Genomic DNA, 18177 nt, shown 5'->3' with positions numbered 1-18177 from the left:
TCAAGATAACAGTCAGCGCTATATATAAACGGGTGTTATGCCTCTGGTTAGTTCCATGCTATAGATTCTTAGACATATGCGTGCTTTTGCGGGCAGCCCGTATTTTCTTTCTCCTTTTCTTGTAATACATCTGCTGTACAAGTGGTATTGTTGTGTACTGTCTCGCTATAAGATAATATATATATTCTGGTTCGGACTTGCCAAGAGAACTCAATTAGTCATGCTTCCATTCTACTTCATAAAAAATAGAAAAATTCGGACGTTTCTATGAGATGGAACACAGTAGTGCCACGCAACAAACAGACGAAACAAAGCCGCAAGAAGTATGGCCTGACAAACCAATGGAAGAGCAGCGTTTTTATGGCGAATAGGCACAAACATAACCCGGCTGGTATAGGTGCAGCCGGCTACTTTGTGATGTATACAAACGTGAGTCATCTTTTTTTCAAGCTCGTTTTGTACGTGATTCCCGCTCACTAAAATTTTTTTATCGTTTTGCAAGGCTCAACTGTGTAAAGATCGGATGCTGCAACATGCTCGTGTGAGCTTGGCGATCCCCTTTTCCTTCAAGCAAGAATTTAGTATTTGAAATCAATAATCTCGAAAATTAACGAGGTCCTACATTTCCTTTGTTCGTAGTCTTCTTTCCTTAGCACAAAAGGATGAAAAATTTCTCATAGCTGTTCCCTCTGCAGGAAACAACGGCTACCCTTGCTACCAAACCGAAGCGTCCGCCCTTTCTACCAACAGGTCGGTCTGGTCCGTTTCCCCCCCTCAAGCTGGATCAAAGCTTCGTTCGCCGCCACAACCAGTATTATAAAAAAACGAAAGAACGCAAACCTTTGAAGGTGGAAGATGTATCAGGACAGCATTGCTTCGCCCCCCGTGGTTCCTCGTTCTCGTTTGAACTCGAAACTAGGCGCTGTCCTCCGCCGTATAAGAAGACGAAGTTGATCGCTTGGGACCCTGAAGGGCATGTTCAAGTGCTGGATAGTCCCCGAAAACGGAAGACCAACTTTCGTGCCTCAAATGAGTCTCAAGTGACCAGGGGACGTATTCTGAAGGCGAGGCGGCGCAGCAACGTTCAGTCCGTGCACACCGGGGTGGTGCGAGATGCACATGAAATTCCAAAGGGTGCCGTGTTGGCGGTTTTTCTAGTTTGCTTTATCGCTGTCACCATTGATCTTCTTCTCAAGTTCATGTAAATAAACTGAAAAATCCCATATCGGCCACTTTGCCTTATTTTAAATATAGGAATAATTTTTTTTCGGTCTGAGTCTCTGTACCCAGAAACAATTTATTGTACGGAAGAAACTATAAAAATAACGAAATCAAGGTATGTTTCATACAATGTTTACAAAGGCGTAACCGAGTGCAGTTAACACATAGTTACATTAAAAAAATGATTGCCATGCCTGCGCAGAACGCCCAGCACAGCCAAAGCAAAAGCTAGAAGAGCAGGCTTTCCAGAGCCCGATGTAGACTGTCTGGAGGCAACTGATGCGAGTGTACACGTACTCCCTATACCATAAAGCATGGTGATTTTGACGAAGTAAAGAAGCCACCACTCTCATTTCTTTGGTGCCAATCACAGCTTCTAAAGCAGCATGCGGTGAGTGCTTGTCCACGCCGGCTGCGTCGGTGCGTCTCATCGTGCACACCGTTATGACGCACACACATCACTGTGCGTGAACTTGAAACTTCGTGTATGTTCTTGTACTTGAGGGTCCCCATTATGAGCTCAATGTATGCATGTGATTTTGTGCGTGTGTATGCGACTTCGAAACGTATACCTATGTGTGTCAGAAATGGCCTTTAGCATGAAGCCGTACTTGACGGCTGCACACCAGCGTGAGCACAACTTTGCTCGGGAACACACTGCGAAACGCGCAGTTCTTACGTTCGAAAGGAAGTAAGCAGTACTATATCGCGCTGCTATACAGAACACGTTTTCTTCCATAAAGAGCACTTGAAGAAGAGCAGCTACAACAACGACCACGTGTGCACAACACGGATCATTGTTCACTTTGTCTTCCCCCCAACTCTGAAAATATTGCACTTTACAAAAAAATCGTATCGAAAAAAGCTGTGACATTAAAATTACAACAATGGCCCACTTCCTTTAAGTTGCCGTCTTCCAGAACAGCCACTATGTTGCTCCACGACTGACCCAAAGGTCGCGGCTTCGATCTCGACCGTCAAAGCCACTTTTCTATGAAGGCGGAATGGTAGAGAGCGGTCTAGTGTGCGATGTCAGCGCACGTTAAGGATCAACAGATGGTCGAATTAACCGCAACCTTCGAGTACGGCGTATATAATATTTATAAGGTGGTTTTGGGACGTAAACCCCCAGCTATTATTATTATTTTGGAGAATCTTGAACACCTGAGGTGCGGCTTCGCCATTCGTGCATGATAACATTGCTGTGTGTTCTCTCATTGCGTATGTTGTTCGAAGAGAGTACGCTTGCGTCGTTGTTACCTGAAATTTCTGGAAACTTGGTTGATATGTTGAAATGGGCTTTTTTTTAATGCAATTGTCGTGAAGCTCCAGAAAATGACCTAAAGGCAATGTCCGAAGTAACGTGTGCTTGTTTTTTGTGACCATAACTAATGCAGGATACTCTTCACAGAAAAAAAGACATCCCCACTAAGAGGAACTTAAGCGCTTCATAGCCGTTGCATTTCTCTTTAAATAAATAAAATCGTTCAAGATTTCATTCACTTAAAACGGTCACAAAATTTCGGTAATAATATGATTTATTAAGAGAGTCATCACGAGCTCTAATTTAAATTGATGAAATAGAGATTGCGACAAAACAATTTAACGCCTGACACGCGCAGTCACTGATTTTACTTCTGCGCCAATTCACAAGTTCATACCGTTCTGTATATATCCAAGAGGACCAAAAAGAAAATACCAGAAGAAGAGCAGAAAAACTTAGACGCTTGGTTAAAAATGGCTTTATCCTGTTGCCTACAATTCTCTCTCGTTGCGTGAACAGCAGTGCGTCGCAGTGGAAAGACATAACACAAAGTAGCAACTATATCAGCCGATATTCTCAATTGCGACTAGTTTCGTTTTTCCGTGCCCAAAAAATAAAATACAGCGCCTGCGGAAATGTTAGTGGGTGGCCGAAACATTTTCTGTATGCACTGCTGTCTTTTGTTCTTTACAGCAACGTAACACTAATTATAATCTTCAAAAGCTGCTAATCCTTACAAAGGACAGCCAAGGTTACTCTGGCAACTCAAATATTTTGAGACGGTTTCTTTCTTCTGCGGGTGTGACTTCTCTAACACAAATCAAAACTACCATTATCGTTTCGTGGCACATTGTGAACATATATAATGCACTGCATAGAAGTAAGTTTCTTTTTACACATACTATTTTAAAAACAAATACATAGGGTCCCTAAAAACCATACTATGCCAAACAAGAAGTCGGCATTGTAAGGTAAGCCCCTCCAAAAAGTCGAACTTGCAATTTTGAAAGGAAAAAATCTACTGCCCTCTGGGGAACGAACCTGTGGAAGCCCGACGTCGAGCGGCCGTTCCAAGCAGTTTAAATGTCGGGATGGATGGATGGATGGATGGATGGATGGATGAATATGACTGTACCCTTTAGATCAGGCGGTGGCTAGCGCCACCAAGCCGTAATACTTAATGAACCCAAAACTATATTTATTTTTTTTCCTTAAAAAGTGAGTTTGAGGATTCGTACTTTGCAGTGAAGAGTGTAATTTTTACTCATGCCTTGACTTTAGCCACCAATCAGATAACCTCCTTCTAGTTAAGTCTACTTGCTTAAAGTCTATTTTGCCCTCCCGGTCCCTAAACCCCAGTGCTTTGAAAAACTTTGCGCCATCATCCTGAACAATAGGGTGAAGCCCTTTACAGAACATTATCAAGTGTTCGGAAGTTTCTTCTTCCTCTCCACACGCACTGCATACTGTGTCTACCTCTTTGTAATTGGCCCGATATGTCTTGGTTCGCAGTACTCCCTTCCTTGCCTCAAACAGTAGAAAACTACCCCGAGTATTCTCATAGATCCTTTCCTTGGCAATTTCCTGCTTAAAAGTTTGATAGATCTCTAGTGCTGACATCTTAATCATGCCCATTTTCCACATGTCAGTCTCCGTTTCCTTCACTTTTTTCTTAACCGATAGTTCTTTTTGGTTTGGCCACCTGCTGTTTTCTAAGTATTTACCAGTCAACTTCCTGGTTCGCTTCCTCCATTTTGTATCGACATTGTTCGTGTACAAGTAGCTGAAAACCTTCCTAGCCCAACGCTCCTCCTTCATTTCTCTCAATCGCTTCTCAAATTTTATCTTGCTGCTAGCTTCCCTGCCCTCAAATGATGTCCATCCTATATAACGTTGTACTCCCTGATTTGGTGTATTCCCGTGAGCTCCTAAAAAAAGCCTACCTATTCCACGTTGCTTAATTTCTAATCTTGCTTGAACTTCTGATCTCATGCACAAGATCGCATTGCCGAACGTCAGCCCAGGAACCATGACCCCATTCCATATTCCTCTCACAACATCATACCTGATGTAATTCCACAGTGCCCTATTTTTCATCACTGCTGCATTCCTGTTACCTTTAGTCGTCACGTATATTTCGTGTTCCCTCAGGTACTCGGTCCCATTGCTTATCCATACACCCAGATATTTGTATTTATCTGTTATCTGTAGCGTGACCTCCTGTATCCTAAGCTCACTACCTTCGTTGTCATTGAAAATCATGACTGCTGATTTTTCTTTACTGAATCTAAAATCTAACCTATCGCCCTCATTACCGCAGATGTCCATCAATCTCTGCAAATCTTCCTTGTTGTTGGCCATTAGCACTATATCATCTGCGTACATTAATGCTGGTAGTGCCTGATCAATAAGTTTTCCTTGTTTGACTAAAGAGAGGTTGAAGCCCAGCCCACTTCCCTCTAATTTTGCCTCTAATCCTCGTAGGTACATCAGGAATAATAAGGGTGACAGGGGGCACCCCTGCCTAAGCCCCCGTTTTACCTCTGCAGGCTTGGGTACCTGTTTTTCCCACTTTATAACTACCTTGTTACCTTACAGATACCCTTTAAAAGATTAGTGACTACATGTTCCATGCCTAGTGTTTCCAGTATTCGCCACAATTCCTCTTGAACCACGCTATCGTACGCTCCCTTGATATCCAAGAATGCTAGTCACAGGGGCCTGTGTTCCTTTTCTGCTATTTCGATGCACTGCGTCAGTGAGAACAGATTATCTTCCAACCTCCTGTGTTTCCGAAACCCATTCTGCAGTTCCCCCAGCACCCCCTCATCTTCTATCCATGCCTGCAGTCTTTCCTTTATAATCTGCATCGCCAGCCTATAGACCACTGATGTCACTGTTATAGGACGGTAGTTGTTTATGTCAGCTTTGTCCCCCTTTCCTTTATAGATCATGCTCATCCTGCTAAGTTTCTATCCATCAGGAACTTCACCATCGATGATTATTTTGCTCACTGCCTCTCTCAACGCCTGCATAGACTTCGGACCTAATGTCTTTATCAGCCCAATTGGAATGCCATCTGGGCCTGTTGATGTACTACTAGGAACCCTTTTCTCAGCCCTTTCCCACTCTCGTTGTGAAAGTGGAGCCATTGCACCACTTTATTCGTCCTTGTCTATTGTGGTGCATAAAGTACTTCTTTGTTGAAATTTTTATGTCACCCTTGTTCTTATCTATTCAATATCTTCGTCCCCTTCTAGCCTGGCACCTTGGGCTGTAGTTATAAAACTCTGCTCTAGGCTCGTCTCATTTCTTAGGGAGTTTCGATGGTTCCAAAATTTCGCAGCTGCCTTTCTATCTTTTTTATGTACTTCTGCGGGCCACTGAGCTCCCTTTCTTCTAATCTTTTCATTGATTAGAAGGGATGCAGCCCTTCTACAGCTCAGAAAGGTTTCCCATTTTCTTTCAACATCATCTGTCGGTTCATCCCACTGCTTAGCATGTCTGTGTTCCCTAGAGGCTTCCTGACGTTTTGCTATGGCTCTCTTAACTTCCTCATCCCACCAACTTTTGGGTTTGTGTCTTCTTTTCCGGGGTGACTTGTTACGCGACTTAGCAAGCTCTAGCTCAAAGAGTCTAATTAGATTCGTGTATGTCCACACTGTCTTATTATCCTCCGTGATTACTTTCTCAATTTGTTTAGTGGCTATTTAAATTTGCCTTTCTGAATAAAAATTTTTTCTGTAGTTGCTCATCTTGTCTCCTTCCCACTTTCACTGCTCTTCCAAAACTTAGCTTGATACGTTTGGGATCACTACCCAGACTTCTGGAGCCACCTTCATCTATGTGCATTCCCCTCAGCTTATCATACATCCTATGTGACATCAGTGCATAATCTATCGTCGACTGCAGCCTTCCTACCTCTCATGTTATTTGCCCTTCACACTTCTCGGTACTGTTGCAAATGATCAAATCAAGCCTTTCACACATATCCATGATCATTTTGCCTGTCGGGTCAGTATACCCATCTATATCTTCTATGTGCGCATTCATGTCTCCTAGTATAATTATCTCGCAATCTCTTCCTAACTCCTGAATGTCGTTTGATACACACTCTACCATTGCCTGCTTTTCCTCTCTGGCCTTTGCTCCCGGGTCAAAGTGTGCTGCGCGCCCTCTGGCGTATGCAGTATGCGCACTAAAAGTTTGTTTTACATGCAAAGCACCTCACGAGCGAGCTTGATCCGGTGGCGCTCGCACATTATTAGCCATGCACCCACTCCCACTCTTCTCCTTTGAACAGGTGTTGGGTCACCCTTCCTCCGCTCCTCCACCCGCGCTTCAGCCTGTAAGCCCACTTCCTCCTCCCCCTCCCCCATTTCGCTCGGCTTCTCTCGGCTCCCAGATGTAACGTCAACGTCGGTGCCAGTTGCAGCAGCAGCGCAGGGCTCGCGATGCCAAACGCAAACATCTGCGCAGGCAAAGCGATTCCGAACACTGCGCAAGGGAACCGGAAGCGTCGGAGTCAAACTCCGAACCCTGAGGTCCCGAACGCTGGCGTCGAGCAACCGCTTCCGATACACAGAGACAACGCGAGTCTGTGAAGAGGGTAGCAAGGCTTTCGAAACAACTGCAGCAACCAGGAAGCGACGGAGCAACCACACGATTCAAGTGATACTTTTAGACAACGCATAAACACAACGTAATTGTAACAAAAACGCTAAATACAAACCGCACACACAAACTGTAACACCTAGTGAACGTAAACAGAAACTTGGTGTCTCACCAAATGCTGATTCGCATCCCCTCATGTTACTTTAGTAGAAGATGGTGCAATTTATTCTAAAATTGCGTTTTTTAATAAATGTTTTAACTTCAATATGCTTTTTCTCAAAAGAGTACGGAATTGATTCTGATAAAACTGCGTGCATGAGCTACGACAACTTGGAAACAATCGGAACTAAAAAAAATGTTCATTTCGTAAAAAGTGAAGCTGTAAAAAAATTACACAAGAATACGCACTTTCTGTGGCTTTGTGAATGCAGTTATTATTTTTTTAACAGTAAATCCCTAAAGTATGTCCTACGTATAGTGTAGATACACGTAGATATATTCTACGTGTATCTACAATAACATGCCAGAATATCAGTGCATTCCATTCGGTGGTTGCAGAGAAAAGGCACATTGAAAAATTGGCAGATCCCACGTATAGTGGGAATCGATGATATGAGAAATGAATGAGGAAGGTGCATATGTTGCTTTTAAATCAGCAAAACGTTACGACGCAGACGTTAATTTAGCCGTACATGACTTCCATGTCATGATTATATTATTTCACCTGACATTTTTGTTCGGCGTCCATTCACGTCACCTAGTGCTAAATTTGTTATATGTGGAGCTAGCGAAACAGCCGCCAGCGCACTATATGAGTGTAGCATGTATTCATGTTTTACATGACACGGATGCCATGATTATCATGTTCGGACGTCCCGTTTACTGTCGCCGTCTATACACATCACATAATACTAAAGTTGGTATATGTGAAGCTAGCGAAACGGCCGCGAGCACGCTATGAGCGTAGCATGTAGCCTAGATCTACATGGCATGCATATCATGATTTTTAGGTTTGGACGTGTCACATTTACGTTCGTCGTCCATTCACGTCACGTAATACCGAACTCAGTATGTGTGAAGCTAGCGAAACGGCTGCGAGCGCATCATGAGCCTGTTATATAGTCATGTTTAATGACATGCGTGTCGTTATTATCATGATTACAACAGTTGTATACCTTCGTCATCCATTCACGTCCCGTAATACGAAATTTGGCATATATGAAGCCAGTGAAACGACTGCGAGCACATCATGAGCATGGCATGTAGATATGTTCTTACATGAAACGCTGGTCATGATTTACACGTCAGGGCCTGTCACTTAGGTTCGCCAGGCAGTCATGCCATACCATTCCAGTTTTGCGATATGTTATGTGAACGAAACCACCGCAGGACCAGCAAGATCATGACATGTAAATCATGACATTCATGACATGCATGTCGTGATTATGTTATGACGTGTCAGCTATGCTCGTCATACGAAATTTGGTATGCATCCCACTATACAAGTTGCCAGGAGAGCTACATGTTTTAGGCGGATAGATAGACAGATAGATAGATAGACAGATAGATAGATAGATAGATAGATAGATAGATAGATAGATAGATAGATAGACAGACAGACAGACAGACAGACAGGCAGACAGGCAGACAGATAGATAGATAGATAGATAGATAGATAGATAGATAGATAGATAGATAGATAGATAGATAGATAGATAGATAGATAGATAGATAGATAGATAGATATGGTCAAACTCGGCGAAGTTCGCTAAGAAATGCTTCGCATTTATTAAGTGAACAGATTTTGAAACTTCAAAGCGGGCCATAAGAAGGATAGGCAACGAAAGCATAAAAAACTGCCCGAATCTTCCCAAGGGGGAACTCGAGTAAATGCGCCACAGTGTGGTTGCGTAATTGGGTATGATTTGGGAATGCCTAATTGTTATTTTGTCTTTATTATTCCTATTTATCGAATGAACGAGAAGCGTGGCCTTCAACTAGTGGTGAGATGCTGATGTTGGGTTGTGTCCCACAACCCGTTGAAGGTACTGTTGCTTTCATCGCATCTACTCGGGTCAAGCAAAGCGCCAATTGTCAAGCGAAAGCAAAAACAAACAAACAAAAGACGTCCTTCATTGAATTCCTAACGTCCGATCCAGTGCCTACCTATGCGAGGTGGTCAGGGAACGGTTTGGCAGCGCGAGCAGTTAGTTTGTTTTTGCTATAGCAGACGCTGCCTGCGTCGGCCTTGCGATAAGAGAAAAGGGGGGGGGGGGAGGAACAGTTGACATGGGACGCGGGCATGCGCAGTGGGGTGTCGACACCACCGCCAACGCCTGATTTGCGAGTAGGTGCGATTAAAATATGTTCCGCATTTTAAAAGGGGCATCACCTGATTGCCAGTGGCATATTTAGCGAGCATGTGAAATTTTATATCAATACTTGTCGCCGCTTCTGAAAGAGTACGTTAAAATTGATATATACCACCTACTCTACTATACCCACCTGAACGTTTTTAGCAACTGCAACTGCGAATAAGTGGCCAAGAATATTAAGAAAAATAAACAGAAGGCTACATTGCTACTGTCTCCGTCTTAGTAGCAGCGGTATAACAAAAATTAAGACGTGTCCTTAAAGAAGTAGGATTTGTGGGGTTTAACGTCCCAAAACCACTAATTGATTATGGAAGACGCCGTAGTGGAGGACTCCGGAAATTTTGACCACCTGGGGTTCTTTAACGTACACCCAAATCTGAGAACACGTGCCTACAACATTTCCGCCTCCATCGGAAATGCAGCCGCCGCAGCTGGGATTTGAACCCGCGACCTGCGGGTCAGCAGCCGAGTACCTTAGCCACTAGACCACCGCGGCGGGGCTGTCCTTAAAGAAGTAGCTGAATGTTTACGGTACACTGGTATAACAGAACTTGCACAATGAGAGAAAGCGGTGATATACAGCCATAAGTGCGCATAAGTGCGTCGCTGATTGGACTCAGAATTCGAGCTAGCGTCGCCATCCCGCGCCATGCTAAAGAGTCATTGAACACCACAGCCGAACTAGAGGAAAACGCAAGTGCGGCCTGTAAACAGGCCGCAATTTCTCGGGGTGAGTGTGAGCACAGACGTCGCGTCACCAAGCATATCTTTTTTTTTTTTGGTATGGATGATGCAATGAGTGAGACTTACGCTTGAGCTATGGTCGCCACCTAACGTATAGTGCTTAGGTGCTGACAAAATTGCGCTTTTCTCATTGGAAATGCGCGCAATGGGACGGACGCGTAGCAACGACACGTTGCAGGAGCGAATCGCTGAAGCCACAGTAATGATGTGTTACTTCGCTTTACCGCTCTCTTCACCACCCCGCCGACCAAAAGCACTTTGAGAGGAAGCGGGAGATATAAAAGGTGCACTTGTAAAGCCTCGTTCACATCGAAGGCGGGGTGGCCAAAGCGGCGAGGCGGCAACACGGGAAGCGGCGAAAACCTCTTCGCCAGGCGGCGAAAGCGGGAAAAAACCAGGCGGCATGGCCGATTGCTCTCGGAGCAGCTTTTTGCCGCCTGCCGCGGCTCGCCGCTTTGCCGCAGCCAATCGCAACACCTTGCGGTGGTGGCGCTGATGTATTCTTGAAGTAAACATCCGGTTGAGATTATTCAAAATGGCGTCAACCATGTCCGAGGAAACAGCCTTCTCCACGGAGCTCTTAATCGATGCTATTAAGCACTACCCAGTGCTTTTTGACAAATGTCATCCGCGATACAAGGAAGTGGAGTACAAAAAGGAGCTGTGGATGAAAATAGCAAAGGACTTAGGAGTTACCGGTAAGTGCACAGCCCGTCGTTCATAGCATCAGAAAATTTTCAACTCCGCTCTGGTCAGACACACAAACGCGCTCAAGGAAGTGTAGATGTCGTGAGCATTCAAGCTCGTTGTGTCGCTCGTCAAGAAACCAATATCTATGCAGTTCCATGCACTCTCTCGGTACGCTACATGTGCGACTGGCTGAGCGTAAGCGATACTCAGCTTAAAAACCCATTTCTATTGTCTCTTCGTAGCGTGCGTTTCAACAGCCTGTAAGAGATATTTCGATATGAGTACGCGGAAAGCGTCTCCACGAAATTCGAAAGCTTTGTGGAGTTCCGCGTTTTATTGGGCAATCACTGCGTTTTCGCGAGAAAAATTTAAAATCGGCGTTCAAAAATCATGCAAGTTCGGCACAGTCGCCATATTTGGCGGCTTGCTCATGGCGTCAGTCCGCAGGCACAGCAGAAAATTTCATAGCTCGCTGCAGCTTATTCTAATCTTGCCTCAATACGGCTTAGAACGCTGAATCTACCAACACCCCTTTCTGCAATTTATGACAGTTGAGCAGTCTGTGCAACACTCACACACGTGAATGTGCAAAAAGATGTATGTGGTGCCGTTTTCTACCACTTTTCATGTAAATTCAGAGATAATACAGCTCGCCTACAATTTATTATTATTAGTTTTCTTGAGTGAGACTGCCAAATCACTCCAGTTTATGCACGAAAAAAAAAGATGCTGTGCAATATGCTGTGCAATATGTACAGTTGTGCTCAATTTGAGTAGTGACACATTGACCACCGTCGAAGGGGCCGCAAGCCTGAACTGGTAATTATTATACTGGTTTCAATAATACCAGTATGCTTGAACAAACTTTGCTATGTCAGCACTGCTTTGCATGTGCACTTTGAGCACGGATTGCATTTGCAACTTATTGAGTCCAACTGCATACATCTGGTAAAAGCAATTCGAACATTGTTAGAGTAAATATGAAAAACGAATTTATTTTCTCTTGATGCAGGTCAGAATGTTACAAGGAAGAAGGCACGGGCCAGGGTGAAGTTGAAGCGACATAAATACAGCGACACTCTTGAAGTCGACACAGAAGACCTCGAGAGGTGCGGCAGCAGCACGTCAGACATTAGCAGTCGTCAGGCAGAAACCACCGACAGTCCTGAAACGTAATAATGGTTTCATATGAGATATTGGCTGACATTTATAAGTAGAGCAATAAGTATTGCCTCGTATATAAGTTTGTAAGGCACTCCCAGCTAATTATTTTGGAAATTAATCATGCAGGCAACAAGAGACTGATGTCCTTGAAACAGAAGGAGAGGAGGCAAATACAAGGCAAGAACATTGTAGTTGCCGCTGCACATGGTGTGTTCCAACTTATAGAGGATGTCTTTACTAATTTAGGTTTTTTACAGTGCACCAAGGCCCAGGAAGTGTCGTCGAGGGTAAAAAAACCGAAAGACGTAAGTTGTGATTTATTACGGTGCAGAACATTATGAAAACACACATCTCCTCATTTGCAGGATTTTCAATGAAGCAGCTACATCTTTGGATGGGGCAGCGGCATGTTTAGACCATCTAAAAACAGCACGCGAAGGCCGAGAACAACAAAAAGACGTCCTGTACCATTTTGGACTCACGATAGTTGGGATGCTTCCCACGCTGCCTTTAGACGACCAGTTAGACACAATGCATGAGGTGCAAAATTTGGTTTACCATAAAGTGAAGGAGGTTAGAGATTGCAAAAAATTGGAGTAATTGGAGTGCAAATAAAGCCTGATTTTGCCCCGTTTCCACACAAGTTGTGCATTCATAATAAAACTTTGTTTGGTGACATTAATTCGGATGGTGTCGCCTGTTTCTTAAAGTTAATTTGTTTTTCTCTTATATTTGTGTAGATATGTTCGCACATTTTAATACAGACATACATAGTTTGAAGTGATTTTTCATCTGGTAGCCAATCATGATGAAGGCAGTGAAATGGCAACATTAGAAAATAGCTCTTCATTTGTATTATGCTGTTTACCTTTGTTGTGTAGTATTGTTGTGCGGTGATGCTGTTCATGCTACAGAGATATGTTAAGAAGGCGTAAACTTACTTGACTGGTTACCATCTGCAGTCTGTCACATGTTTCACCTGCCATGGCACTGTATTATGAAATGCCGGCGCAGCTTATCACGAATGGCATGAGCGTGTCTGCAAAAGGTATTTCAAGAAGGTTGTGATATTGAGGCAAAGCGATTTCTCAATGTGCTTTCAAATATGACTATACCTGAGATGCATGCGAAATAGAACATGTACCTAAGCCATGTTTACCTTGCCGAGTTCCCACCTGTGCCGGCTAATGCAGTCAGTGCACCGTTAACTACACCCCTAGTTCTCCAGCTCCTATCTGTACGGTTGCCTCGCCGGTCTTCACTGTCTGTGGTGCCTGGAGGACAGTACATATTTCGTGATGCAGGCGACTCCTTCAGAAGAAGGTTGTGCAAAGCCACACAGCCAGACACAATTTTTGTTATGTTCTCTTCTTTTGCTTTAAATGGCCGACGAAGAATTCCCCACTTCTGGGCGAGTATACCAAAAGAATTTTCGACTACTCTTCGAGCCCTGCTCAACCTATAATAAAATATCCTTTCTTGGTGGCGCTCCTCAAATTGGCTGGTTGCACCGCTTTGTATAGAGGAGGACTGGGCCGTGGAAACTGTGGTGTTTCCAGTGAGAACAGGCTGAAGACCTGTAAGAAAGTACGTGTTTTGGAATGAAGCTAAAGTGCTATAAGTACAAAGCACCACTTGTGTGCATGCATTAGTGAAACTAGTTGCACCCAATTATTTGCAGTTCTGCTCTAATACTGATATCTTAAACACAGAATTGATATTCAACTGCATAGCTCCTCTGATGCTTCTTATAATATTAGCTTGACCTATAAAACATTAAAGCTGTGCAGAAACCTCTGTCCAAACAAGCATATTTGAGGCACTATTATGCATATCAATTGTAAGTACTTTAATTCTAGGTTGTCAGTAGTGCTGGTGCAATAACAAAAGAACCCTCATTTATAAGGTATGCACTTGCATATATGTTGACGAAATGAATGTGCGGTGAATATGCAGTATGAAGCAAGCAAATTTGTCAAGTGATCAAGTTATGCTGAACTGAACTATTGGTTCAACAATGTCAAGGCCACGGCTATACTATAATTGAAATGTATCTTTATGATATCTCCACTTACTTATCTTAGAATATGGCCTCATCAAGTATGTATTTAGAAGAAATGCCTCGTCACCAACAAAAAATTACGGCATGTTGCCAATACCATCAAGAAAGGCGTCTGGTGGAATTCCAAGAGTGCCATTGGTCACCATGGGTTGCAGCTTGCTTCGGCTGAATATGCCTCCATCTGACTTACTTCCGTTTTGACCAATCTCCACATACAGAAAGCTGGAGTGCAAAAAAATAAATATAAATGTTAGCATTGATGTTTTACAGGCACCTTTCATTGGGATTCCACCTTACGTTTTGAACCAATTGTCATGCCGTATAGCTTAATGCGATAAACACTAGTCCGAACAAACATTTCTGGGCATCTGTCCAATTTAAGCATATTGTTTACCATACAACGATGGTACAGCAAAGAATATTTTTCCTAAAGAATTAATTGTTTGACTACAATAAATTGTCTCACTAATTGGTAATGCCTTATCTGCCCAGGTATATTAGCGAGAACAGACAGAAAGACACAAGAAATGGGATGAACACACCTGCATGTCCTCGTGCTCTTTCTTGTGTCTGTGATTTTGCTCTAATTACCGTACATTAATAATTACAGCCAGTTACTGCCTTTCCTTGACCATAACTTGTTCATCACTGCCAAGCTATGTGGAGTTTCGCATGAGTGTGAATTGAGATTTTTATGTAAACTGTTAGAACGACTCTTTGTTTTGATGAAGGATCTATTTTCAGCAAGTAGACCTACACCACTCTACTGAGGGAATTGAAAGATGTAAAGAATAATTGTGCAATAGTAATACCATACAGCTGAGCTAGTTGATAAATATTCATTCAAAAAGTAGGGCATAGTGTCGTCACTTCTTTTGTTGGTGTTTGCATGCCCTGCATTTTAGAAAGTGCCTTGATACAAGCAGGTGACGTGAAATATAATCATATGTAGCACAGAACTATGCTGACAGGTAGCTCAGCCTTTAATTGGAAATGCGCACAGCATTTTCTATGAACAGGGCTGCGTTCTCAAAAAATAATCACTCACATACAAAACCACATCAGCAGATACATACCAGTAGTTTGCATCACTGATTGCCATCAATGACTTGCTGAATGAGCCCTTGTAATTTTTGTCTCGAATTCCTGAGTTTGCTGGTCACTCCACAAACACATGTTTGCCATCTATGGCACCCACACAGTGTGGCATATCCCACTTCTCTTCAAAGTTTCTCGCAACCTGCAATGAGGTCATAAAAAACAACGTTAACCTTAAAGGATTTCGAAGCGAATGGTTACATTAACAATAATAATAAGGTTTCATTGCTACTGATATATACTAATAAGTGGCGCACATATTCATGTGCAGTGTAATTAGTGTAGGCCAGCTGTTAGAAACAGTTGTCACATAAAGCATCAACTGACAGGTTACCTTTGACCATTCATTCTGTGTCGATGGAAGTGCCACGTATGTGGGGCCAAGTACAGCCATAATTGCCTGGCATACTTCACAAACGATGACACAGGCCGTGGATCTATCCGTCAGAAAATTGAACGATGATAATCGAAGCGTCTCTCCTGCCGCCAAGAATCTAAAAAAACATTGGTAATTTTAAAACTGCTTTGAAACAACCCTATTAAGTGGCTTTGCATGGTGAAAATAACAAATAATTTCTGTGAGTGACGTAAAAACAAGCAGTTCAACGCACGAAATGTGTCTATATGAACCCTTGCCTGATTGCTAGAGCTAGCCGGTGTTCTGCAGGGATTGCCTTTCGATAGTTGGTGTCATTCTTTTTGATCCTTGGCCTGAGCATTTCCAAGAGTGTGTCGAAGCAGCTCGGGGACATCCTCAAATATCTGCGGAATAAACACACGTGCCAGGCAATTTGAACAACACGCACAACTCAGTGCTTACAGTGGCAGACATTACTAAAGAAACGTGAACTCTCATTAGTTCCTAATGGGTACTCACTCTTTGTAGTATTAACCATCGCGAGACCGAAGGAGCGGCAACATAATGTCAGCATGCCGCATAGTATCTCGCTGCTGCAATGCTGGACGGACCCACCAGCGACGTTGGCAGCGCGAGACAGACGTGCGATTTTCTCTGCGATTCGGCGTGTGGTGCGACGATGCGACTGCCGGAGTGGTGACGTTTCGCGACGTTTCGTGACGTATCCTCGCGTCGCACCGCCGCATAGCCAGTGCGGCGAGCATCAAACCGGCCAGATATTTTCGTCGCAGCATCGCACCACTGCATGGCAGCAGCCAATCACAGCGCGAGCATACGAGTGGTGTCACGATGCTAGTGGCGCCATCTCCCTGTCGCCGCTCCCATCACCCATGTTTCAAGGCTCCAGGCGAGTCGATGGACGGTACGAGCGTGGATTGCTGACATCGCCGACTGCGGCGGCGTGACAAACATCGCATACGTTTGTTTCCCTGGTGACGTGATGTTATTCCGCATTGAATAAAGTGATGCTTGAAGTGCGCCTTTTCTGCACGACAACACCCGTTTTGAAACCGCTATCCAGATCGGATATTGTGAGCAGCGATGCAAGGTCATTTCGCAGGTAAACACAGCTACCGGCGTGTCTGCGCTGGCTCGCTTCGCTTCCACCTTTGCTCTTCACATCGATGGCATCGATAAAGTAATAATGTATGCTAACGCATTACATACGAGCGCAATGCTAGATAGTGTTGTCAAAAACAAGCGCTTCACGATGAGCTCGCGTGTGAACGGCGTAGGCGACGCCCGGCGCCCGCGATGCTAGGCCTACCTGTCGGAGTCGTGAATAATCAGCTGCTGCCGTGGTTAGGACGTGCTTGTCGTTCACAAATGCGATTTATTATTTATTTTGGGGGGGGGGGGGAACAACACGTGGCTGTGTAATGTTTGTTTTGAGCCTCATTACGAGGATACCAAGTCGTTCGACCCTGCATGCCGAGGCACAGCAGGGGGGTGGAGCCTGCCGCTGATAGCTTGTTCGCCCCCGTGTGTCCCAAAACGTCGCGTGCGGCACGCCGCACCATGCGACGCCGCACGCCGCATCGCACGGAAAATCGCACGTCTGTCTCGCGCTTTACCCGCTTCCAGCGTTTCATAATGCGACTATAATGAAGCGACCGTTAGAACGGAAAGTATATCGTCCTCTTCGTCCAAACTTGTCATGGCAGATGTCGTTACAAAGCAAAACTGGCGACACCGCTGAGTCAGAAAAGGCGCGAGAACTGCGCAGCTGACTCAATGTTAGACAGGCGCCCTAATGTGGAGAGTAAAGGAGTCACACGACGAAAAGTCCCAAAGGGTGCCATAAGATGGCAAGACACGGCGAGATTTCCCGCCTCTTTGGCCGCGCGGGCGGCCAAGCAATCCGTGTGGTCTGAACAGGGGCACGCACTCGCCGCGTTGAGAAACACGCTTTGCCGCTTCGCCGCCCCGCCTTCGGTGGGAACCTTGGCGCAGGGGAAAGCGGCGAAGCGGGATTTCCGAAGCGGCGAGTGCGTGAGCCTGTTCAGACCGCATGCCTCTTTTCTCTGGCCACACGGCAGAAGAGGCGGCCATCTCGCGATTTTGCACACGTGTCGCTATGACGTGTCAGTGCTTGCAGAAAGGAGGTATCTGCGTGCCACCTGTGGCGTTCCCTTTACTGTGACTGAATGCATTTTCAGGTGTGCAAACATTAATTACGGTAGATTTCTTTCTAATTAAAACAATTGACTTTTTAGCCAGTAGAAATGAGCGGTCGAGTCAAATGAACAAATTATAGTCCTTACTACTAATAGTCCACCGCCACTTTGGAATTTCTGAAAAGCGACCAATGGTAATCACCGCGGAGCAATTAAATATGGCTAATTCAGCACGTTGAATCGAAACCGACGTGTGAAACAGCATATATATATATATATATATATATATATATATATATATATATATATATATATATATATAGTCAAAAGTTCGACGTAAGTACGTCTGGTCAGGTGTCATGTTGACGATGTAGTGTGGTCACTGACCATGACAAGGAAAAAAAAAACAG

The 18177-nt window shown here is 44.3% G+C and overlaps 2 protein-coding genes across 2 annotated transcripts; one reads left to right on the top strand and one right to left on the bottom strand.

Moving 5' to 3' along the window:
- Positions 1-10729: 10729 nt before the first annotated feature.
- On the top strand, positions 10730-12754 carry LOC119175726 (uncharacterized). The gene is made up of 5 exons (XM_037426679.2): positions 10730-10916; positions 11921-12080; positions 12199-12249; positions 12330-12377; positions 12438-12754. The coding sequence occupies exons 1-4, from the start codon at positions 10754-10756 to the stop codon at positions 12361-12363; spliced, it is 408 nt and encodes a 135-aa protein (XP_037282576.2). The 5' UTR covers positions 10730-10753; the 3' UTR covers positions 12364-12377; positions 12438-12754.
- Positions 11883-16381, bottom strand: LOC119175725 (uncharacterized). The gene is given in 8 exon segments (XM_075881954.1): positions 11883-12073; positions 13014-13111; positions 13232-13649; positions 14232-14356; positions 15211-15374; positions 15567-15726; positions 15869-15994; positions 16110-16381. Coding segments are annotated over 7 exon segments (1302 nt in total). The 5' UTR covers positions 16355-16381; the 3' UTR covers positions 11883-12073; positions 13014-13047.
- Between the last annotated feature and the right edge of the window lie 1796 nt (positions 16382-18177).

Source organism: Rhipicephalus microplus, chromosome X, assembly GCF_043290135.1.
Source record: "Rhipicephalus microplus isolate Deutch F79 chromosome X, USDA_Rmic, whole genome shotgun sequence".
Classification (NCBI taxonomy): Eukaryota; Metazoa; Arthropoda; class Arachnida; order Ixodida; family Ixodidae; genus Rhipicephalus; species Rhipicephalus microplus.
This window is presented reverse-complemented; position numbering and strand designations above follow the sequence as displayed.

Excerpts from the sequence above, each read along its gene's own strand:
- LOC119175726 (XM_037426679.2), top strand. The coding sequence starts at position 10,754 with ATGGCGTCAACCATGTCCGAGGAAACAGCCTTCTCCACGGAGCTCTTA. Across the intron at positions 10,917-11,920 it reads AAAGGACTTAGGAGTTACCG|GTCAGAATGTTACAAGGAAG; the intron begins GTAAGTGCACAG and ends CTCTTGATGCAG. Across the intron at positions 12,081-12,198 it reads ACCACCGACAGTCCTGAAAC|GCAACAAGAGACTGATGTCC; the intron begins GTAATAATGGTT and ends TTAATCATGCAG.